Source organism: Mustela nigripes, chromosome 3 (assembly GCF_022355385.1).
Source record: "Mustela nigripes isolate SB6536 chromosome 3, MUSNIG.SB6536, whole genome shotgun sequence".
Lineage (NCBI taxonomy): Eukaryota > Metazoa > Chordata > Mammalia > Carnivora > Mustelidae > Mustela > Mustela nigripes.
In genome coordinates, this window is record NC_081559.1 from 177,561,279 (window position 1) to 177,587,061 (window position 25,783).

At 38.6% G+C, this 25,783-nt stretch overlaps 1 protein-coding gene across 1 annotated transcript in view; it reads left to right on the forward strand.

The window, feature by feature from the left end:
* The window catches only part of COLEC10 (collectin subfamily member 10), a 38,359-nt gene extending 14,950 nt beyond the window's left edge, over positions 1 to 23,409 (forward strand). Inside the window, exons 2-6 of the mRNA XM_059392954.1 lie at positions 6,410 to 6,481; positions 8,011 to 8,082; positions 17,282 to 17,335; positions 18,740 to 18,835; positions 20,720 to 23,409. Of these exons, the coding sequence (XP_059248937.1) occupies positions 6,410 to 6,481; positions 8,011 to 8,082; positions 17,282 to 17,335; positions 18,740 to 18,835; positions 20,720 to 21,111 (686 nt within the window). The 3' untranslated portion in view covers positions 21,112 to 23,409. The remainder of the gene's footprint in view (positions 1 to 6,409; positions 6,482 to 8,010; positions 8,083 to 17,281; positions 17,336 to 18,739; positions 18,836 to 20,719) is intronic.
* The last annotated feature ends 2,374 nt before the right edge of the window (positions 23,410 to 25,783 follow it).

Sequence of the window (25,783 nt, forward strand, 5' to 3'; positions counted from 1 at the left end):
AGCTATCACAATGAATCAAAGTACCGGTGTCTCAGAGTAAGCCAAGAGCCCTCCATCTGGGAGACAAAACAGGCAGGTACTCTAATTCTTTCCATTTACAGATAAAACAGAAATTTTGAAAGGTTAATACCACACCCAAGTTCACAAAGCTGGAAAGGAATATAATGAGGGATTGAATTCAGGATCTGTAAGATCGAAGCCCATGGATTTCACCGATAGAGCACCCCCGCTTCACAGGAACTACAGTCTTCAGTGAATGACCAGTGGACCTGTGTCTTCTTCCAGCCACTGTGGTCTTGGCAGTTTCTTGATTTATTAGTAGTCCTTCCAAAAGAAAAAAATGGAATTTTTGTCATGATTTGTTTTCATCGAACCCAAGTTTACTCCTCGGAATGCCTGTTCCTCTTTCTAAGTGCTCATCTCTTTTTTATAATTTATATACAGAGCAGTAGTTTGGGCTCAAGATGATCAAGGTCACAGAACTCTATAAAGGAGACTTTAGCAAATCCCCGCAGCCAAGTTGAACTGAAGAGTGACATAATGATATTATGTGTACATAGGAGAATGTTCTTACCGTTTTGAGGTTTGCTGAAGTATTTAAGGAAGCTGTGCCATGAGGTCTGTAATTTACTTTTTTAAAAAATCAGTAAAAATACATAGATGAAGCAATAGCAATATGTTAATGGCCAAGTCTCAGTAATAGATATATATTAATTTCTGTTTATCTTTAATTGTGTGAAAATCTACTTAATATACAGAGTCAAGTACAAAAGTAAGTGATGATTGTAGGATAAGGATTGAGGTAGTGAATAGAAAGGAAGGTTTAGAAGAGATGTCATTTCTGGTGATGACGATGACGATGATAACCATTCTTATACCTCCCTTCTGTTCTCAGTAAAAGAAGAACCGATCATTTCGCCAAGCACCAGGCTCTGTGCAGAACACTTTTCATGCATCATCCCCATTAGGCCACAATAATCCTATGAAGTAATGATTATTTTTTTCCATTTAATGGAAAAAGGACATAACTTGCTTCAGAGCCATCTTTACCAAAGGAAGGCTCTCCTTTTGCCTTAGGGAGAGCTATGGGGGAATGACTGAGTTGAAGGAATTCGGGATATGTAGGGAGGTAGGGAAAGGCACAGAGGGACTGATAAAGTCAGTGAATGGAGAGAAAGTCAATATAGTAGGTCCTCAGGAAGGCTGAATATTTCAGTGAAAGGATGAAGTTGTGACCAAGGAAGTCAAAGCACTGGGAGATAGTCCATTTTACCACCATACGGATACACCTGGTATGTATGAGATGTCCAGGCAATAACTGATATGACTAGAGAGCTTTCCAGGAGTGAGAATGCAAGCGGCAAGAAGGGGTAGCTAGAGATGGGAAGGATATATTTTAGGGAAGAGTCCTGGCCCCATTAACAAAGCACTCCATACCACTTACTCCACTCAGTTCTAAGACTGATCAGGAAAAAAAAATTGCTAACAACTTTCCCCTAGTCCATAAGATTATTTTGGCAGTGGGAAAAGTACAGATTCTGGCACATTTTCTTTAAAAATTTCCAAAACCAATTCACTAATTTTTAATAATGGCTTCCTTAGAGCAGGGGGTACTGACCTAGGTTAAGCTGTTTCATTTCAAAGAAGGATTTAATTTTAAAAGACTTTTTGCTTGTTGTTGGGGGGGGGGGTCTTTACCTGAGAAAAATTGGTCAACTGTGTGCTCCGCTGGAATTCTGCTGGAGAGATTATCCCAGCAAGCCGGTGGCCGGAGGGGTAGGGAGGGAACAAATCATTTTTGTAAAATTGAAATTAGTTCATTTCAATGGATAGCTTTTCATTCAATTTTAAAATGTAAGTAGCTATTTTTAAAAAGAAAAAAAGAAAGGCTAAATTGCACGACGAATCCAATGAAATATTGCCAAGAGGATGAAAGCCGACAACTGTGAGCCATGCGGGGGACCCTTTCCAGAGCTTGCTTTTATACCTCTCTTCTGTTCTCATTAAAGCAAGTCCCAAATATCAAATGATCCCAGGATACAAGCTGAAGGCAAGGGTACCAGTTGTTTACTTCATCTCTGCCAGCAGCCTGCTCACCACGAGGCTAGGAAGCAAGCACAGAGACCAGAAGAATAATCCCATTTTCACCCACCCAGGTCTCCATCAGGAGCCACCAGGGAGCAGTAAATGACTAAGTCACTCATCTAGCTGCTTCAACTTAGATACTGGCTTGAAAATGAATGGGAAAGCTCATAGGAAGGGGTTGGGGGCAGAGGAGAAATCATCATGGCACCAGTAGTTCACATTTGTGTGGTTTCATGATTCACAAAATGCTTCCCGTACATGCCTGCGTTTGATCTTGCCCTTTAGTGAGCAGACCGTGCATCTTTGGTCCCATCCCACAGAAGAGCAATCCCAAACCCAGAAATGAATTTGTTCCCTATCATGGAGTTTGTTCAGAGCATGGGCTTTGAAGACAAATGCCCTGGTTTGAATCCTGGCTTTGTTACTTGCAAACTACCCGTTTCCTCATCTGTAAAGCAGAGCTAAGAATAGTATGCATCTCAAAGGCTGTTGTGGAGACCAGATGATTGGATGCTTATCAAGGACTAGAAACCCCTTTGGCACTTGGTATTCTGTAAACACCACCATTGCATTTGTAAAATGTTTTATGGCTCACAAGATATATCTCGTTCAACTGTATTTATTAAGCGTTAGAGACAAACACTGTGTCAGATGATGGGGAGGCTAGAATAAATCACTCATGACCCCAGCCATCCTGCAAGTCACAGATGAGTATAAGGAACAGCGCAGAAAAATGGAGTCACTCAGTATGAAGTTCATTATTTTCAACAATGGAGGTAATTAAACGGAGAATTTAGGCCAGCCTACAAGTGTTAGAGATGGCTCCTTAAAGGAAAATACTTTTCTAATTTTACCACTCCTAAAAACCCTCTGAAGAAGATGGAATTTTGTTCATTCTACGAATGAGTAAATCGAAACTTAGAAAAGGTCAAGGACTTCCCAAGTTCCCTTGGCTAGTGAGTGGCAAAGCCAGGTCTCAGTGACACCAAACTACTTCAAGAATACATTCCCTGTGAATTAAGTCATTGAGATACTAGGCTATTTTTTTTTTCTGCCCCAACATTTTTCTTTTTCTTTTTTTTTTTTTTTCAAAGATTTTGTATATTTATTTGACAGAGAGAGATGAGAGAGAGAGTGCAAGCAGGGGGAAAGAACAATGGGAGAGGGAGAAGCAAGCTCCCCACTGAGCAGGGAGCCTGATGTGGAGCTCAATCCCAGGACCCTGGAATCATGACCTGAGCCCAAGGCAGATGCCCAACGACTGAGCCACCATCATTTTTCTTTTTAAAAAAGAAACAAAGACAGTCATTTTTTCTGGATCTCCCCTTCCCCTACCCTGAAAAATTTGGCACAATGTCAAATATCTGAACTCCAAAATCTAAGGGTCACAGAGTCCTAGACTGGAAGGGACAATTGTTTATTGGTAGGGATCTGGAGGCACAGAGATAATACATGTTGACTCCTAGTTCTACTACCCACAAGCTCTATGATAATAGGCAAACAATCTCACTGAGTCTGTTTTTCCACTCATAAAGTGGCACAATAATAGTTTCCACCTTCTAGAATTAACAGCGTTGGAACACATTATAATTACTTCACAAACATTTGCTACTAACTTGATCTAAAGAAAGGCCACTTAACCCATCCACTTCACCCCTCTGGTCTGATCACACAAGTCATCTGTGTGTTCTTTTTTGAAAGCCTGCTCCAGAAGGAGACTTTAGAGCCCCACATGTGAAGTGTTTTAATGCTTGACCGATCTCATGACTGGAAATCAAACTCTTCCATACTTGGCTAATGCTTCATTTAGATATTAACACTCTGCTCTCAGAAAAAATAGAGAATGGCTGATTATGTTTCTTTTCTGGATGAGTGAATGACATCTCCACTTTCCCTCGCCCACACTGTCTCATCCAAGGTACTTCACTTTGCCTTTAGAAGTCTTCTTTCTACTTCTTTCCACTGGTGACGGACGGACTCCTTCCTGTCTTGAGACTGTGTGTGAATATGCAGATAGCTGGTCATAATGTTGTGTGTGTGTTGTGCTCTTTAGTTTCAAAGCACATTCACATACTTACTTTGTTGATTCTAAAACAACTGAGAGAGGTAGGTAGGGCAGGTATGAAGTCCACATTAAGGATGAGGAAAAGTAAAAAAATAATAAGAGCTACCATGGCACAATTATGTTCCATATCTTTAATGCATTTTATCTTTTATCTTATTAAATTTCTTACAAGGGCCCTCCTTTTGTAGGTGTTATTTGTTCAATTTGCAGGAGGGGAAAATGAGACTCAGAAAAGTGTGTCACATACCCAACTTTCCCCAGATAACGACTGGTCAAACTGAGAAAGGCCATATCTGTCCTACTTCAAAGCCAATAAGCTCGATCACTGACTTCTGAAGGTTTGCTCAGTCCATCAGTGACTGACATGATGTGAAAATCCAGGGCTCCTGATTTATAGTCCGGGACATTTCTCTTTCCTTTTTTTTCTTTTGTAGGATTTATTTATTTTAGTGAGATCATGTAAGTCAGGGGGAGCAAGTGAGGGGTCAGGGAGAGAGGGAGAGAGAGAATCTTAAGCAGACTTCCCACTGAGCACAGAGCCCAACTCGGGGCTTAATTCTATGACCCTGAGATTTTGACCTGAGCCGAAATCAAGAGTTGGATGCTTAACGAACTGAGTCACCCAGGTGCCCCCAGGACACTTTTGTAAAGGCACTCATGCAGTTCTTGACTGGGCAGGTGCTAGGGCTAGACCCATCTATGACTAAGACAGTCACTGCTCACACAGAACTGCTTTGCATCCCCATTCTTAGCTGTCTTCTGTTCTTAGCTTCCTGGTTTATGCCTACAATTTGGGGGCTCTCGAGCATGCAGTCAGAGAGTAGTAATTTACAAAGGATAAATTATCATTTATATATTTTTATGTATTTAGATAATTATATAAAAATATATATTTATATTCTTTATATATGTATCACACATCAATATACATGTTTATACATGTTCATGCTTCTAGAACTGGCCAAATTCTCCAGCAAAAATAAAGATTTATCATACCAGATATATATATATATATGTGTGTGTGTGTGTGTGTATGTATACACACATATAATGTATACATGTATACACACAATATACATGTATACACACAATAGAATATTACTCAGCCATAAAAAAGAACGAGATCTTACCATTTGCAAAAACATGGATGGACCTAGAGTATATCATGTTAAATAAAATAAGCCAGACAAAGACAAATACCATATGATTTTGCTTGTATGTAGAGTCTAAAAAACAAAATAAATGAACAAATAAACAAAAATTAGAAACAGATGCATAAATAAGAGAACTTGCTGGTGGAGGGAAATAGGGAGATGGGCAAAATGGGTGAAGGGGATTCGGAGGTACAGGCTTAAAGTTATGAAATGAATAAATCACAGAGATGAAAGACATAGCATAGGGAATATAGTCCATGCTATTGTAATAGTGCTGTATGATGTCAGATGGTGGTTACACAATCAATAGACTTGTCAGATCAGTATGTCGCACACTTGAAACTAATGTAATATTGTCAACTACACTTCAATTAAAAAAAAGAAGATTTTCCAAACCAAATAAATTTCTCAGGAAATCGCCAGCAAAGATATGTCTTTAAACATAAAGTTAGTAGGTTTGAATATTGGGAATTTCTTGCAGAAAATTTGAAACTGCCCCCCACCCCCCACCTCATACACTGAGGGCAAGGGGAGACAAGGGAAGAGGCAAACCAATCTAGATTGGTGGATGGTAGTGTTCATAAGCAAGGGAAGTTACAGATGAGACTTGTCTTCAGTGGTGGTAGGACAAGGTCTGCACACTTGCCTGCCAGAGTCTCAAAAGTTCATATAGAGCTTATCAGTATATGGTCACGTATACCAGCCAGATGTCTTAAGAACACTTCACTCTCTCAAGGCTGTATCATTGAAATGGCTCCTACTATGGGAATGGTGGACAGCTCGTATGTTTCAAGAGAGGGGATGGGGTGAAGAGCTTTTGATCAATTGCCCAGGTCTAGTTCACAGGTCAATGGGCAGTCACATCCATCTCAATGACCTCCCCCAACAATGTGGAGAAAAGTGAATGACAAGAGATACTGGGAGTGTCCTCTCTTTCCCTGAGTGTCCAGTCCATGAGAGGCTGTATACACATAGTCACATCAGAGTCATAAGGCAAGCGCTGGGCTGAGGAATGGATTCCAACCATGTTTACCACCATATCCTGGGGAGGATGTGCTGTGTTATTATTTGAGCTGCTCCACTCTTTCATTTTCCATTTCAAAAGGAGATGATGGTGAAAAGGGAGATCCAGGAGAGGAGGGGAAACATGGCAAAGTGGGACGCATGGGGCCAAAAGGTAAGTGCAATGACATGAATTTGATGTTCTAGTATTAAAATTGCTTTCCTCTCCTGGCCTTGCCCTGGAAATTAGCAGCTTTCGTAACATTCTCTGCTCCAAAGGTGAATGAAATCTATTTCAGACATGAATTTACTTGCCACCAAAGAGCTCCTATGACATTGTCCCCAAGACTCGATTCATTTCTCAAACTGCCTCCTTAGGGTGGGCAGGAGTGGGACACTCCAAGAACTCTAGGCAGTAGCAGTCTCCAGAGACATCTAAGAGACGGTGAGTTTTAGAAACACGCTGGGTTGATAGCCATGTCTCTTCTCAGAAGCCACTGCTAGGCAACTCATTTTGGCTTGCCTAGAGTGTAAGGAGAACAATAAGAAGGAACAGAAAGAAGTTGTCTGATCCCTTGACTTATTCACCTATTTCCAAAATCTTTCAGCAAATGGCGGGGCATGGGAAGAGCAGAGCAAAGATGGGAATGACACAAAGGCTGTTGTGATGTTTGTGTGTGTGTCTTCCAAGCACTGGACATATTTCCTGCCAACTACTACAAGGTGGTAGCCCTAGACCACTGATTTCAAAATCTTTAGTATGTTAAAGAGAAAAAAAAAAGACTCACAGGTCTTTGTGACCTCAATCTGAAAACTGCTGATTTAAACTCTTCTTATTCAATAAAGATGTACAATATTCTATAATTTTATACAATCAGTTATAAAATTATTATCACAGAGATACAGCTTTATAACCAGTAAATTTTTTTAGGTAATCATAGAAAAAAACAAAATCGATAACTATTTTGGAGGAACTCAGTGATCCCCAATTATATATATATTTTATAAAAACTTGGTGGGACAATATCTGATGTTCCTTCGATCACTAGGTTTTATGACACGTTCCCTTCCCTCTTTAAAAATGGCTAAGACAGTTAAATTTTAGGGAGGAAACAGACTCCCAGAATGAAACCAAAATAGATCTATAGAGGAACAGAATTAAAAAAAAAATGCAAGAATTCTTCCACTCAGCCCTTTATTTGACCTTTAGATTAAACATTCTCTGCTATGGACCTTTTAGAAATACTGTGTTGGTAAGCATTTCAATATCACTAGGTCCAGGATTTTCATACTTATCCACATTTAGTTTTAATACATACACTATAATGTGATTAAAGTAGATAAGGAAGCCTAGGATATATGTCATGTGCCACAGATACAAGAATGCACTATTTGGTATTTCCTTCAAGTGATATAATGCATTAGCCACATCTTCAAAGGGAATATAAAACAACCTTAGGATATAAAGATGACATGCTTTGGGGTGCCTGGGTGGCTCAGTGGGTTAAGCCTCTGCCTTCAGCTCAGGTCATGATCCTAGGCTCCTGATCGAGCCCCGCATCAGGCTCTTTGCTCGGTGGGGAGTCTGCTTCCCTTCCTTTCTCTCTGCCTGCCTCTCTGCCTACTTGTGATCTCTGTCTGTCAAATAAATAAATAAAATCTAAAACAAAACAAAAAAAAACAATGACATGCTTTGCTTTTCAGGAATTAAGGGGGACCTGGGGGATGCAGGAGACCAGGGCAACATTGGCAAGACTGGGCCCATTGGTAAGAAGGGTAAGCTGTGTTTTCCTTTTCTCCAGTGGCAATTTGAAGCAAATCACCCCATACCTTGATATATTCTGAAAGGTTCTGTATCATGAAAATGATCCTTTTTCTTTCTTGTAACATAGGAGTTCTTCTCTTTCTTTGTGTCTTAGCTGTTCCTTTCATACATAAACAATGTGTCTAAAAAAATAAATAAAGACCTTGAACAAGATTAAACAGAAATTCAGGGACGGAATCAAACATAAAGTTTTGGTACTTTCTGTATTGAACTATGTCCTAGAATCTTCTGGGTGTAATCCTTGATATGACTAAAATGGGTATCATGACCATGAAGCGTTTTCAGTGGTAGAAAACAATTATTAAAACTTAAGGTAGCAAGTCAATTATCATATGGTTTCACTTATTTGTGGAGCATAACAAATAGCATGGAGGACATGGGGAGATGGAGAGGAGAAAGGAGTTGAGGGAAATTGGAAGGGGAGATGAACCATGAGAGACTATGGACTCTGAGAAACAATCTGAGGGTTTTGAAGGGGTGAGGGGTGGGAGGTTGGATAACCCTGGTGGTGGGTATTATGGAGGGCACGTATTGCATGGAGCACTGGGTGTGGTGCATAAACAATGAATTCTGGTACACCAAAAAGAAATTTAAAAAATAAAAAAATTAAAAAAAAAAAACCCTCAAGTCAGCAAAGGACAGTAGAAATTTCCTTCCACCTCCCTCTCTCTCTCTATCCTTCCTTCCACTTCCTTTCTTCATCCCTTCCCCCTTCTTCCTTCCTTCCTTTTTTCCTTTTAAAGATTTTACTTATTTGAGAGAGAGAGAAAGAGAGAGCAGGAAGGAGGGGCAGAGGGAGAGAGAGAGTCTCAAGCCCATACCCCACTGAGCACGGAGCCCAACCTGGGGCTCGATCTTACGACCCTGAAATCATGACCTGAGTTGAAATCTAGAGCCATACACTCCACTGATGGAGCCGCTCCAGCATCCAAGTGTACGTTTCTTCTTTAACGGAGTGAAACAATAATGATTCTGCATCTGGGATTTAGTAACAGATTAGAAACTCTAAGTATATATATTTATACTCTTGTATTCTGTCCTGTCCCAATCCTACATAAAATGACTGCTTTCCTGTTATAAAACAGAGGTGGCCTCCTCTTTATTATCCAAGCACTCCTTCATCTCATCTTCCCATGAGCCTTCGCAATGATAGCAAGTTCCAGCGGCCCCTGATGGTCAGCAGTCCATACTGGCATTTCTCCACTTAGTTTAAAGGTACAAAACCAAATGAGAATCACAATTTTATCACAAGGAGCTCATAGACTACTTATGAAGCTAGGATATGGGACTTTCTCAGAAAGAATTAGAATACGGAGTAACTATATAACTACTATAGGAACCATGTGGGAGAGTAAGCCTGGATTGATATAAAGACCTCAGCGAGCTCTTGAAGAACAGCGACATGTTTATGGAAATGGGAGGAACTTGTGCAAATGTACAGAACTGAGGAAACTCAGTGCCACAGGTAACAGAATTCTGCAGCCTTGATGGGTACCCTGAAGCTTGCCTTCCACATATGCCTGAGCAACTACTTGATCAGGTGTGGCCTCCCCGTCACGTATAGTGTGTTCTTGGGCAGACGGATTGGTGCAGGGTAAGCTGACGCTGTGGCTCTTCTCCTCATCCCATAGCTTAATATCTCCTCTCCCCCTGTCCTTTTCCAACTCATACCTTTGAGAATTTTCCTTCTGCCTGCATTCGAGGGCAGGGACAGAGTGTAGTGTCACGGTAAAAAATTTGCTATACCTATTACTGATTTAATGGCCAGCACTGTATGTTCACCTGTGATTGAAATTCTCACAGCTGGGGATGAGCTAGATGGACTCCTCATAATGATGACTCTTTCTGTAATATGGATTTTGAGTGGTTTTACCATGAAGCTAATGAAGCCTTGGCTTCAGAGCCTGGCACTTACTTGGGTCCTTCGGACCCTAACTGGAGCCTTATCAATGGACATGACCATATGTCTTGGCAGAGTTTGTAAAGTAAGGCATTTAATCCTCAACAGGGTAAGAGAATATCTCTCAACATTAAAAAAAAAAAAAAAGAAACTATTTCCTCTTTAACCAGTTCTTTTAGACATTTTTTTCTAATTGCCCTCCCCTATGAAATTTTAATACCACCCATGGACTATATATCTATTGTGTATTGTATGTATATTTTTGCTTTATGTATAAAAGAGAGTAAGATTTTTCACCCCCTAGAACCGACTTTTATATTCTTGAGCTGATACTGTCCTCATTGAGGACACACAGCTTAACATTACTGTCTCCTTCTGCTCCAGCTTCCCTATGTCAGACTTCTCTTTGTATCACCTGATTATGGGAGTGGACACAAATATTTTGGGAGATCACCAGGAGGAACTTGAGTGGGAAAAACATTTAGTTTGGACTTCATGGGACAGGCTTACATTGGTTGCAGTTATTTCCATGTATAGTCACTGCTAATAATTTCAGTCTAGGACTAGTTTCCAAGAATACTCTTACCACTTACTGTGCAGATCTATCCAAAGTCATGGTGAAAAAGTGCAGGGGCAGAGATCAGATCATCACAGGACTGTGTCTTGGGGGCATCCGGCACAAGAAATGTGTGAGTGTGGAAAAGAAATAATGTTTGAAATGTACAGGGTCAGAACTAGCTAAATCCAACAGCTCATATATGGAAAGACCTTAGAGAGGTGTTCTCAAATTTGACAATATTCTTAATTTACATAAATCATCAATGCTAAGTTGTAAAGGTGAAAGAAATTTCTTACACCATTAATAAAACAAAATTCAGATTTCTGTGCATAAGCTATGAGAAATTTACTTGCATTAATCCGTCTGCTATGAATGACCACCTGAGTCCAATAAAAAAAAGGCAAGACAAACCAAAAAAACAGATACAAATTTGAAGGCACAGGGGAGCTACCAAACTGAATAGGACTTTAGGGGCCTGATCTGGAGGAGACGAGAACCACACCAGGGGAGTGATGCATTCTGTACTATCATTCCTTTCAAGTCATTCACCAATTTATAAGCAAGGCAGTGGTATGAGACGGAGAAGCTCAAACAGAAAGTTGCTCAAACTGAACTGATATTCACGGCCTGCCAAAAAAGAATGACCTGGGAAAATGCCTCTCTTTTTCACTTCAAAAATAAACATTTTCAGTTAGGACTCCAGAAGTTCTGAAAAACATTTAATTAAACATACACCCTTTCACGTTACAAAACACATTAGCAAGCTAGACATAGAGGGTACCATGTTTAATATGAAAAGGAATATCAACGACAACAACAGGAACTATTAAATATCATAATCAGTGATGAAATCTTGACCACTCCTCTCCTGAGGTTGGGAATGAGATGAGCACAGCTCTATCACCAGTTTTCACCAACATCATAGCAGAAGTTCTAAATTGCAAAACAGGAGGTAAGAATCACAATAAATGGAAACAAATAAAAGGATCATTATTTACAGATGATGTGAGTGCATATCCAGAAAATACAAATGAATCTACAGATTAACTATTTGTATTCAGATTTTTACAGGTCAGCCATACAAAGATCAAATTTCTTTCTATATATGAGAATCATCATAAATGAAATTAAAAAGATGCCATCTATTACAGCATCAAAATTAGTAAGTTTCTAGGAATAAAGCTAATAAAGAAGGTGTCTAAGCCTTCTACAACAAACATGACGTAATGATAATGAGAGAATTTAAAGAATGTTTAAGAAAATGAAGGTATAACTACATTCACAGATTGAAAGGCTCATTATGGTTAAGATGATCAATATGGTTAAGATGACACCCAATTTATGTGTAGATCAGTGTTGTCTCAATCAACATCATAGAAATAGCTCTCTTAGAATTTAATAAGCCAATTCGAAACGTATATGGAAATGAAAGGAACCAAGAATACCCAAAGACAACCGTAAAAAAAGAAAAACAAACCTGGAAGGCTGAATTTAAACATTTGTTTTAAAGCTACAATCATTAAGATAGTGTTAATTTATGCAGAGATAGATAAATACACCAATGAAAGGGAATGGAACATGCAGGAAAACTCTTAAATTTGGTTTATGCAAAGTTGATGTTACTTTGCAAAGGGAAATGATGTACTTATCAATAACTAGTGCTAGGTCAATTGCATATTCATGAATGCAGCCAAACATACTCAGCCCATAAGTACAAAAAAGAATCATAGAGGCACAAATTTATTAATTTAAATGTTACAATTCTTAGTGAATTTTGTAATGTGGTGTCTTCTTTTAAAATTTAGTGATTTATTTTTATTTCTTATCTTATAAGCATTCATTTTTATACCACTTTTCCATTTGTAATTGGAATAATCTTTCTTAGAGAGGGCTCTTCAAATTGGGTAAGTTCAGATAAAATGCATCACGGATCTGCCCCTGGCTGTATCAGCTTCATGTAACAACTGATTAAGGGATGGGGAGATGTAGCCAGAAAGTGGGATGCTGCACTTTTAAGACTTCTGAGAAGTAGCCGTATTCCATGTGGTTAAGATCCCAAGTATTGCCCTGGAGGTGAGCAGACGTGGAGGGGGAGAAGGAGTCATTCTTATGAACACATCCAGAATTCAAGAAGTTCTTTTTTCAGTGAGTTATTCTAGATGGTACACTAGCCGAAATTTAGAAATGTCAGATACCGATGAGGCTCCAGCTAAGAAAGTTAGGAGTTCATGATGTTGAGTGAAGTCTTAAACCTTTCATAGAATAAGATGAGATGTCTTGGGAGGGTGGTAGATAATAGAGACAGGAAAAGTAGATTTCAGTATGATTTTCTGAGCCTCACAGTGGATAAACTTCCACAAACGTTGAAAAAGTAACAGTCTGGAAATGATAGTGTTAACGAACCATGTCTTCTTCAAGCCAATTCCTTATTTGCCACCACTATCATTTTTACTCATTGTCATGGCTTATTAGCATGTCTTTCCCCCCCTACAGACTGTGAACTTCTAGAGGAAAAAAATGAATGAAAGATTTATTGGATCTTTTTGCTTAAATAAATATGAGTCCTATGTGGGGATCCTACTTTTTAATCAGTTTATTCTAATGCCTAATATACAGTGGAAACTTTCTAAATGTTTATTGCATTAAGAACAAAAAAGTGAATGATAAAATACATTCTTTTCTATGATGTAGCTCTATTTCTACCCTTTATTTCTGTAAGTACTACTGTCCCTTAACACCAATTTCCACCATTCACTAAGATTTCTTTCTCCTCCAGAGATATGTCATCAAAATTTATGAACATGTCCTGGAATTTCAAAAAAATTGAGGGTTAGTGCTCTGGCTCACCTGGATTAATTTCATTTTTAATCTGTACTTTGAAATTTATTGTCCTCGCTTTGTCAGTAGCCCTTCTAAATTTTTCACTGACTCAGATTAATCTCAGCTTTCTGGGCTGACCCTAATGTTGTCACTTTGCAATGGACAAGGTAGCTTTCTGGATGTCAATATTCCATTTTAGGAATAAGAGAGAATGATGTAGTATGGGCAAATTCAATCTCAGAGCAAAATAAATGTTTTAACTTAAGGTTAATAATCCTTTTATAGTGGAAGCATTATGATTTTTTGTTTGTTTGTTTGTTTGTTTGTTTGTTTAAATACAACCTCTAATACTTTAGCCTCAAGACAGTTATCACTGACTTATTCCCACTCATGGGCCAAAATAAGTTTTCATGTATGGCTTTAAACCAGAATTCATTTTGGGGAAATAGGCACTATCAGCTCACCTCCTCCATGAACCAGCTAAGTATGTGGCGTGCTTTCTGGCTAAGTGTGTGGCAGAAGCAAACATTGGTTAACCATTCTTTATGACTCAAGCACAGAGTTAATACCAAGAGAAGATGACATGATCTAATTTATCCTCCTTGATATTCTGATTTTAAGTACCATTATTTCCACTGAAAAAATGAAGAAATAGAGGTTTAAAGAAGTTGTATAACCCATCCACATTTAGCTAGTAAGTGACAGAACCAGGACTCAAGCCACAGTTTTTTGGACTGCGAAAATGGTTGTTCCTTCTACTACAGTGCTTTGACTTTACCATCTGTTAAAAAGGAATAAAATTCATGTGAAAATACTGGAAAGTAGGGCGCCTGGGTGACTCAGTGGGTTAAGCCTCTGCCTTTGGTACAGGTCATGATCTCAGGGTCCTGGGATCGAGTCCCTCATCCGACTCTCTGCTCAGCAGGGAGCCTGCTTCCTCCTCTCTCTTTGCCTGCCTCTCTGCCTACTTGTGATCTCTCTCTGTCAAATAAATAAATAAAATCTTTTAAAAAATACTGGAAAGTAGTCACAGTGCTTACACCCTGTCAGACAAAAAAGCCATTTATCAATTCAAAAATCTGTTCTCCACACTATTAAGATCCAGCTGAAGCCTCTTGCTTCAGTGAACGTCTTCTCTACTCTGATGCACGGCCATTTTTGCCAAATAACTGGCAGGCACTTCTTTTATTTACTTCACTCTGTGGTAGGTAAGAGTGATAGTGTCCCATTTCCTTGGTCTCTGATGTATGCTTTGTTTTCCTGAAAACCCCCTTTATTTTTATAAAACAAATACTCCCATTAGGCTTCTTTGATGTCCACTATTGTGTTTAGCCCAGAACTAAGATCGTAGTAGGACTAGAATTAACTTTCAGCCCACATTGAACTGAAAGGGATCCACATTTAAAGAAAACACGCTGTTTTCAAAAGATAAAATATTAAACTATATTCAAACATATATAAGTTTGAATATAGTTTAATATATATCATATATATTATAGATATATAATATATATTATAGATCATATATGTGTATATATGTATATATATGTATTAAAGATATATATCTATATATATCTACATATTATAGATCATATATATACATGATCTATAATATATAATATACATCTATAATATATATTATAGATCATATATATATATGATCTGTAATATATAGAGATCATGTATATATATATGATCTTTAAGTCCATATTGTTTCTGGTAGTGACAAGGACTTGGTGTTCCTCTCAAGTACTGATAAGATTTTTTTGAATACTTTGCTTTCATTCATTAAATCATTGGTTCACTCATTTGGGAAACACCATGAACTGGGGAGCCAGGAATGGTTGGGTTTCAATACCAGCACTGCCATTGAATTGCTAGATGTCCTTGAACATAGAAGTTACGTTGCCTCTATGATCCTCCATTCTTTCCATTGCAGAATAAAGATAACAATAATACCTAACTCAGAGGATTTAATTTGATAATATCTATAAATAACATGATAATATCTATGAAGTACCTGGAACTGTACTTATGAAACATATACCCTTTCTTCCATTAATACATTCTCAAAATCTATTTTTATCTTTAACAAATTACATTTAAGAGAAATTGAGAAATTTGCAGGACACAACTTAGGTGTTGAGTAGATCAATCTTCCTCATCAGGATGCATGGCATATTTCCATGCTTTTTTCTACCTTGTGCATTGTCTCCTACCTTGCTCCCATCTTCATCTGCTGAAGGTTTTTAGAACTGAGCTCCAGTGCTATCTTCCCAGGAAAGCCTTCCTTCACCCTTCCAGCAGAAGCACTATGTCATCTACCTTCCTCCCAGAGTCTATTATCTCTTTTCAGTGTCTCTCTTACAGTATTTGGTACACTCTACTGTCATGGATTTCACCTTTGTCTTATTTCATTCAAGGACCAGTTCTGAGGCTTCTTCCCACATGTTTAAACTGCATCTTGGATTTCAAGGACATCTCCTGTTTGGGGAGCACATGAATATCCACTATCACTGTAAAGAGAAGTTTCTTTACGGTCAAATTGACTTGGGTCAGTTTGGAAAGGCTTAGCAAATTCTTGGTGCCCTGGCAAGCAGGCTTTCCTGGAAGATCAACTGTCAATATGTGTAGGACTCTTAATGAAAAGCATTCAGCAGACAGTAATGAAAAGAATGGGTAATGAGCAGGCAACATGGGCTACCTTACAGGTTTTAGAGTGGCTCCTATCTTTTTCCCTTTGCTGGTGAAGGATGGGGATAGGCAGAACCTCAATCCTGACTCTGTTTCCCCTCAAAATGCCCCCTCATGTTGCATGTAACTAATGAATTTCCTGGTTTCACCAAACTCCTACAGAGGTAACCAAGCGCCCATCTTCTTCTAACCTGGATGACCTTCATTTTATATTCTTTCCTCCCAAATTCTTTTTTCTTTTTCCAGCTCACCATTGAAGCACAAACTCTATTTTACTTCCATCAGGGTCTTCTCTTTTGATTTTCGAGAACTTCAGCCAAACATTTCCTCTTGGAAATCAAAAGCTTTTGCTTTCAATTATTGTGTCTGATGTAGGCTTCAAGGGCTTATTTTGAAGTTGAAAAAAAAATCAACATTTTTTTCTCTCTGCTTTAATAATCCTGATTCTCTGAGAACTATTTTGTGGATGCCTCTGACTGAATAAGAAAATGGCCACATACAAAGAAGAGCAGAAGGGAAAAATTATCAAGGTTGATATTTCAGCATAATATATTTGGCACAACTTTATATTACAGATATTTGCATGCATCACATCTTTTCAAAAAGTGTAAATCCCTTCAACTCAGTTTAATCTTGTCTCTTTTTATATCCTCTCAAAGTACCAAGCTTTTTATCTTGCAGAGAGTAAGTAATAAATAGTAAATATTTGAATTAAATTGAAAAGGCACAATATATGTTTTTGAAAATACAAGGGTAAAGCCATATGGAAGAACTTGGGGGGACAATAAATACACAGGCACTGCAACATGCTAATCAATTAATTCAGATATACAAAACAATGGTACTTTGAAAGTTAAAAACATGCAGAGAATTGTATTAGCCTTTCCCAGAAGGCCATGTTAGTAGGACAGGTGACACAAATTTAAATAATTCTTTGCCCCCCCATCTGAATTCTACATTCCATCTAAATAAATTAAGACTTGTTTGACTAATTGTACCTGTGCAGCCAACTCAAAATCAAATTATTTATATAAAATCAAGGAATATTAGTTAGAGATATTGCAAATAAAATTTAAATACTCTTTCTTATGTTTTTAGGTGTATCAGCTTTTGTCTATCAGAAATGATTCCACCATTTTAGTTAATTGTTCTTTTCATGGCTATTGTTTTTATTCAGGTGACAAAGGGGAAAAGGGTTTGCCTGGGATACCAGGAGGAAAAGGCAAAGCAGGTATGACTTGTTCATTTTTCTCTTAAATTCCTAGCATCATTCCAAATGTATTCATCTTTAAAAATAAATACATTTTTATGAAAAAACAATAGTCCTCTAAATTTTTTTTTTAACTTGGCTAGAGGGAAAAAAAGAAGGGAACTTTCCTTTCTATCTGCTGGTGACTTTCCGAGCCCTAGGGTAGGGAATGATGGCACATTCCATCCTAGTCATGCTTAGTGGGAGGAAGCAAACCCAGCACATCAGGAAGCAGCCTTCATTGTCCTAGGCAGAGGAAAATCCACCATTGTCTCAACAGGAGGACTACACCAGCATGTCCTACATTCCACCAGCATCTCAACCAAACAGGGGCCAGCCCTGTTTGCCCACAGCAAACTGGTCTGATCCGGAAAGACCCCATGGATACAGAACATGCCTTCAGGGGTCAGGGAGAGTCTCCCGGAGTCCTGAAAGAGTTTTATTTCCAGTGCTACATGCAGGGAAAGAAAGTAGATCTCCCCCTCTCTGGGGGAGATCACAGAGGTATACTGAAGACTAATTCTAAGAACTGTTTTAAATTCCATATATTTAGCTGTGAATGTGAATAAATAAAGCCACAGATTTTTTCCCCCCTTTGGCTAATAAAATTCTTTTTTGCTTTTCAACTGCCAAAGAAGAAAGCAAAAGGGACTGATTACATGAAGCAGCCATTAAATAGAAAAAGAGAATCATTTGAATTTCGCATCATTTTCCTTACACTTCTTTCTCTGTCACAATATCAGCAGGTAGTTGGAAAGGAAAATGAGCAAAGAGGGAATGAATGGCAGAAATTAAAATCAGCGTTAATCCTCAAATGGGACAACTGGCTCTTGAAATTAGAAGTTGAATCTGTTCACAAGACTTCAGCTTAGTCCTTGAAACATTCAAGGATCATTCAAGCTGTATTTGAAATGGATAATCAGAATTATCATTTGGTTTCATCATGAAAGTTTTCTTTTGTCTTGGGAGAGTTCTATGAGCCAGTGAGCAATACGGTTAGGAGAAGAGAAGACTGACTAGAAATTTGTTTTAAGAAAGCTGTAAAGATTTTATTTTGAGATTGGACAGGCGCATTCTGTGTTTGACAGAAAGGCCAATGGTCCAGAGTATGTGTGCAGGGGTTGGCCATATTTATTCTTCTCTTTACAAAACTGGTTTAGAGCTGTGTTTTAACTCATCCAAAATACTTAAGAAGATATTTTATAAATTCCTAAAGACAATGAAATGTGGAAGCCTTGTTTTAAGCAAAAGACTAAAAGTATAGCCATTCACACAAAGATATGGCCGGCTAGGAAGAGATAGTAAAGACTGAGAATAGAGAAAATGCCCTTTCCAACTGATCTATATGTGCTCCAACACGAATTCACAGTTTTTGTCATTTAAAAGGCACCGTCTGTGACTGTGGAAGGTACCGGAAAGTTGTTGGACAACTGGATATTAGTGTCGCTCGCCTCAAGACATCTATGAAGTTTGTCAAGAATGGTGAGCATATCCTTTTTGCCTTGTGCCATCTACTAGTTTGCTCTCTTCTGACGTTACAGTTCCAGTATGTGTAGTGGGAAATACCTGCTGAGATAGTGTCACCCCTTGTATACATCCCTCAAAATGCTAATGATCCGCTCAGACTCCAGGACACTCTAGGACCCCTACCTACATATATTCACACGTATTACATTGCCTATGAGTAGAAAAAGATACTTTCTGGAGAGAGGGGAATGAAGAAAAAGGTAGAGTTTGGCAAGACATGCCTTAAGAAGAGAAAGGGACAGGAATTGTCAAAGAGAGATAGCATCTCAGAAACAAGAATAGTAAAAACAATAGCTATTTTCTTGAGTACTTGAAATAATACCTAGGATGTGTGTATCACGATTACCCTGAGGCTTAGAGAAATTACCTATCCCATAGATACAGAGCTAATTAACAGATCAGGGATTCAAATACTGGTTTCACTGATGGCTCTAGCCTCAAAACACCTCAACAGAGCATTGTGTTTCTCTGAATTGTGCAACTTCCCACATTAGCCATTTTTGTTACCCCTTCCCATTTCCCCATTGTAGTTAACAGTGAAGCCCTTCAGGTGGGCTACGTATTCTCTTCTGAGACAGGATGAATGAGGAATCTATTGTAGTTGCAGTTGAAATTGGTCTTCTTTTATTGTATTTTTATTTATTGTAACCCAGCTATGTTTGTTGTACATTATTAGAAACAGACATAAGTCATCTTGCGTTCTTCACCTTGTAATACTCTTAATTATAACTCTGGTTATAATTAGTACTGAGATGCCATCTCTGACATGACTCGGATTCTCATGAAGAAAACCAGACCCTAGAGGTTCCACACAGAGCAGTAGTTTTTGACATTTATTGTGTGGTCACGGATTTCTTGGTAAATTTTTATTTTTAGACCCAAAGAAATATATGTAGATCCCCTCAAAACCTAAAACACATTTAACATATTATGAGCTCAGGATGACTCTGGGTCCCCAATTCTGTCCTGAAGATTTTTCAGTAGCTCAGTACTTCGTGTATGTGGAGTGAACATGGACAAGCTCAGTCTAGGTACATGTTAATAGCCCAGGAATTCAACCCAAATGGGACAAATTTCTATGTTATTCCTATGTCTATTCAATAAGCATTTGCCATCCAAAGCACTTTTGTGGGCTCTGAGGCTACAGAGTGGTAATGACATGGTCCTTTTTCCTCAAGACATTCATAGTTTAGTATGTGAGGCATGCAGACCAACAATTAGATTAGAATGTGTTGAGTGATACAAAAGAGGACGAGGAGGGAGCTGTGGAAACATGGGGGAGTGTACACAAGAGCCCCATGCCTGTCCAGAGACATTGGGAAGGTTCTTATGGGAGAAAATACTTCCTCTGGGATCTAAATGGCAAGTAGGAGTTTTCCAGGTAAAGCAGTGAGAAGACTTTCCAAGTATGAAAGATAAGCCATGGACATGGAAGAGAGAAGGGCTTGTTCTTGGGATGCTAAGTATGGCAAAGCTTAAAGTAGTATGGGAGAAGAGTCTGAGAGGAGTTGTGCGGCAAGACATAGAGCATACGTTTGTTATGGTATAACAAAGCATACCTTTGTTAAAACATAGCAAACCTTTGTTAAAATAGTCTCCTCTTCACAACTGTGTGAGGAGTTGAGGAGGAAGGACAGGGAAGACAAATGGCAGGACTTCGTTCTCCATTTGATAACTACAGAAGTGATGAAAATATTTAACTAGTGCCTACCTCATACTAGGGACTTGCAAAATAATTGTTGAACATCGAATAAGTGAAGTTAAAGCCAGCAATATTATATCCTTGCCTTTTCTTTTTTTGAGATGCCTAATCATGCTCATCTTTTCCTCTCTGCAAAGTCATAGCAGGGATTAGGGAAACTGAGGAGAAATTCTACTACATCGTGCAGGAAGAGAAGAACTATAGGGAATCCCTGACCCACTGCCGGATCCGGGGTGGGATGCTGGCCATGCCAAAGGACGAAGCTGCTAACACACTCATCGCTGACTATGTGGCCAAGAGTGGCTTTTTCCGGGTGTTCATCGGGGTGAATGACCTTGAGAAGGAGGGACAGTATGTGTTCACAGACAACACTCCCCTGCAGAACTACAGCAACTGGAGAGAGGGGGAGCCCAGTGACCCCTACGGTCATGAGGACTGTGTGGAAATGCTGAGTTCAGGCAGATGGAATGACACAGAGTGCCATCTTACCATGTACTTTGTCTGTGAGTTTGTCAAGAAGAAAAAGTAACTCTGCTCATGCTACCCATTTGCTACTTCTCTGTGACTGTCACTGCAGTTATTTTTATACATCCTTTTCTTTCTAATTACGCCAAATTCATTCTGACTCAAGACAAGTAGAAAACGCTGAGCTGGGGTTTGGAACCCCATTGCCACAGTCTTCTTTGATGATTTGAACATTTTCATACACAGTATATGATCAAGCCAATAGCTCACCAAGTTCCATGGATCCACAGAGAGAGTTTGAATTACTAGTTGTGCAGGATGTGGTTGTCTATGTGTCAAATGAAATGTTCTCTTGCTATTCGCTCTGCTGCCTCTCCCTAGATCCTGAAATCACTGTCTATTTAGCCTGGAGGATAATTGGATAGTTGGTTGGTGATGATTAGGCTAACTTACCCTTGCTCAAAGCCAGACCTATGAGAAGGCCTTCTGTTAGGAATGCAGAGATATTGTCTGTCTTTGAAGCCAAGAGTCTCTGTTCTTTGACTGGTCACTCACCAGGGCTATAGTCACACTTGAAAGGTCCTCCCGTTTGCACAGATATAAAAGGACTTCAACCGCAAACCTCTATTGAGAAACTTCTGGTCTGTGACCCATTCCAGACCATATGGAATCACATAGACAACTTCCATGCTTCTAATTCATTATGGCCTTCAATGAGGTTTACCAAGGATTTGCCACGGCCTCTTTCTATAGGCCCACAACTGCATCCCAGGGCTCTAAGTTTTATTCTGATTTGTGGAAAGGGAAAGATTAGAAATTGAAAAAGAGAGCGAGAGGGAGGATTTTTTCTAAACACTATTATCTATAATCTTCTTGTTAAGTTGCCCCTTGCTACTAATATGGCCCCATCATTCTTTGTCTTGAGTTTAGCCTTATCAATTTTTCTCCCCTTAGGCATAGGGAATGAAGGAAGGAGTTTGTGAAACTTTCAGAAAACTCTAGAAGCTTCAAGATGCTACCAATGTCAAGTCACCATGTTCTCTCCTCCTTGCCTCTAATATATCACTTATGGTGACATTTCATGGGAGGCCTTTTACTTTCTGTATTCATATGTTGTAAAGAACCCATACCAGGGATGCTGTTTGTAGTACTCTGACATCACATGTATGTGGCAGGTGTGGAGTTTGGAACATGCCTCTGACTCACACTTATCAAATGTTAAAATTCTACATTTTACCATTTTACATTGTAAACTTGATCTACAATCAAAACTCAAAGCACCTTTCATTTCAAATTTGAAAATCATATACAGGGAAAGATAGAGTTCAACAGAACTCTAGATTTTCCCCTTAAAAATTGCTGCTCCAGTTATAGTTTGTGACATATGATTACACAGTTTAAAATGCTGGCAAATGGTTAATGAAATAAGAGAAACAGATCAACAACATATGTTCACCTTAAACCATCTGTTCATGATTGCACCCATGACTAACTGGTTATGAGATAAGATTTAATTAGGTTATTTCTGTGGGTTTGTCCTGAGCCACAAACTCAGGTCCTACAGGGGCCATACAAGATGGCATAAATAAATCAAATTGAATGGATGGGGATCCTAGTACTGAACACAACTTATTCTAAAGGAACTAGCTTCCCTCCTCTCCACTCCCACACCAGCCTCCTGCACTGTTATGTTTGCTGTAGAGGACCCAGTATCACTATGTGCCTTGATATTTCAAGAGAAGTCAGAAAGCTGGAACTTGATGATATATATTCATATTTTTAAATATTGGCAACTAGTTAGTCTTCAGCTCAAGTTTTGAGTCACACAAAATAGTCTGCTAGGCCGAAAAAAGGGAGGGGGGAGTTTTCATTTCTCATCTCTAGGGAAAAGTTCTGAAGGTTCTAACCATGTCAAGTGTCATGAGGATACCGTGACATCAAAGTCGAGGTCTCCCATTGATATTTCAGTCAATTCGGCTTAATTACAGGAATTTGTTCAATGTTTGTCATTTGTCAGGCTAATAAACTAGTTACACACTCAGATTTTTGAGAACATGGCCTATGATATGTTGAAGGCAAGTCAGTTTAATAAGAATTACAAAGCAGAACACTATAACAAAGCCAGTAACCTTGGGTGGAATGCAAGCCAGTCAAGACCATGAGGAACAAGAACCTAGGAATGGCTGGAGAAAGAGAAAGGGATAAGAGGAAAGAAGAGAAGGAATGGACATCAATCATTGCCTAGAGGCATGTAGCAATGGGATCCATGTTCTGATCTGTTCTGGGTGGCCAAAGTATGAATATTTATTGTGTGTACTCTAAGTACTATTATTATCATTATTAAAGCATTTCTTGTAATGACTCGCCTTTGCTGCCAGTGCTTCCAAGAGAAGATGACAGAGTATCTAAGGCACCACACACCTGATTAGATTTACTAAAATTTTGTGAAGCCCTTTGTGCTTTATAAATATCCTCACACATCTTTTCTCATTTGATCCTGATAAACTTCCTGTAGGAATGTGTTCCTACTGCTGCCATTTTCCCAACGAGAATGCTGAGAGCCAAGAGAGCTAAGCAATTTACCAAAGTTGACTCATTTGGGATAAAAGTAGACTCCAGCCTGCTGATCAAAACTACCAAGCCAGTGTTCTTTCCAGCCTGTTTGTTGTTCATTAAATAGAAGCTCATCCATGATTCTCTCATGATAGCAGGAACTCAACTAATCTCTCTTGATTACTTTCCAAAGCTAAGCATTAGAGTCAATTAACAAAGATACGGTGCATTTGGAAACTTACAAATTTGGTGCTCCCTGGTTTGTTTCTGAATTCATTAATGTCTAAACCTGGCATGAATGTTGGGGAGGTGACTTAGTAAAGCTTCACTAGTTCTACAGATAGCTACAGATACAGGGAAAGCAAAACAGATATATGAAAATTGAGTTTTGCTCAAAATAAAAATGGGGAAATAATTTTTTTGTCCCATGAAATTCATGAGCATTCTCTTAAATAATTAGCATTTAAAATCAATTTTATTCTCCAAAAGTTGAATTTATACTTGACTTTTCAGGGATATACCTGTGTACCTCTCAAGAATGCATAAAGTTTCCAAGGGAAGAAAATTTAAAAAATATATTTACAACCTCACTTCCCAAAGCAACACATTCCATGATGAAGAAATATCTTTTGTCCAGAGTTATTGCTCAAACACTGTGGAATGGTGCATACCTAGTGTTGAGACAGATATAACAGACATTCATTACACTTTGGACAACTCACCCATAAAAACTGGTGGTACTTAAAAAAATCTCTCTCTATATATATGTATATATATATATATATGTATTACTGCTTAGATCTATATTAACCATATATGGGCTTATTTATTATTAACCAACTAATTTTCACTTTTCTGGATTGCATAATTTGAAAAAAATAAGATATTTTGTTGCCTAGGAAAGATTAATTAAATAGCAGTATCCACTGCATTATTAAGAGATTGAGACTGAAAATTTGTAGGTATTCTAATAAGAAAATTATGATGATAAGATTCCATGCAGTACAGTGCAACTGTAAGCATATCACTTTAAAAATCTAGATGTTGTCAATTCCAGTGCCAACTGTGCCACTTACCAGCCCTATTAGGGGAAAATTTCCATGCTCTGAACCTTGTTTTCCTCATCTGTATGATTCCTCCACACAGAGTACTGGGACAATTAAAGATATAACATGTAATGAGTTAAGAAACAGGGTACCAACCAGACATATTACATGGGGTAATAAAACTTAACCGTTACTACCAGCTACCTGTTGAAAAGAAACAAGTCATATTTTAAGATACAGGGTTCCCCCTATTCTTGAAAGTAGAGCATTCTATGAAACCTTTACTAACTGAAATGGTGTAAAGCTAAGAAATGATTACCATTAATTTATATGGAACACTTTTTAGTATCTCCACCCCACCCCCCCAAATCACCTCTCTTAGGCTTTCCTGATACCTTAGGCCACATGTTGCTAAAGATGCATGAAATAAGTCAAGATAAAGCCCAGATATCCACAGACACAGATCAGAACTCTGGCAGTTGATGCCAGACCGGGAGTGTGGGTCCCAGGGAAGGAGTTTGGTGGGGCAGCTGTGGTTGCTTGGGGTACAGCTGCCTTTATCAGGGGGCTTTTCCCCATAAAAGTAAAAATTCTCTTCAGATGTCTTTCAGTTAGTGAGAGCAGGTTCCAAGGCAGGTCTTTCATGAAAGGAAAATGGTATCATGCAAACTTACACACACAAAAATGACATAAGGGACAAACTGTACATACCTAGCACATAACACTCTATGTATGTATATACGAATGGGCTGTACATGTGTCTTTGTGTGTGTCAATACAGACAGGTCACTTTTCTCATCCTCATTTCTAGATAAAATTCTTACCTTCAGGTCAGGGAATACATCTGCCCGAAGTTGCACTGCTGGTTGGGATTAGCGTTGAGATGGATTCTGAAACCATTTCTACTTTCGGTTGATTCTAAAGCCATTCCTACTTTTCCTAAGATGCAGTTCATCTGAACCCATGCTTATCACATAAAAAGTATTTTTTAGAACTTAAAAATGAAACCATCAACTCGCACCACCTTGAGGTTGTAAGACCCTCATAATCTAGCTGGTAAAATTTGAGAGGCAAAAAAGAAGAAGGAAGATGAAAGGAGATGAACCATTTACCACAGATATTGGATACACAGATCTT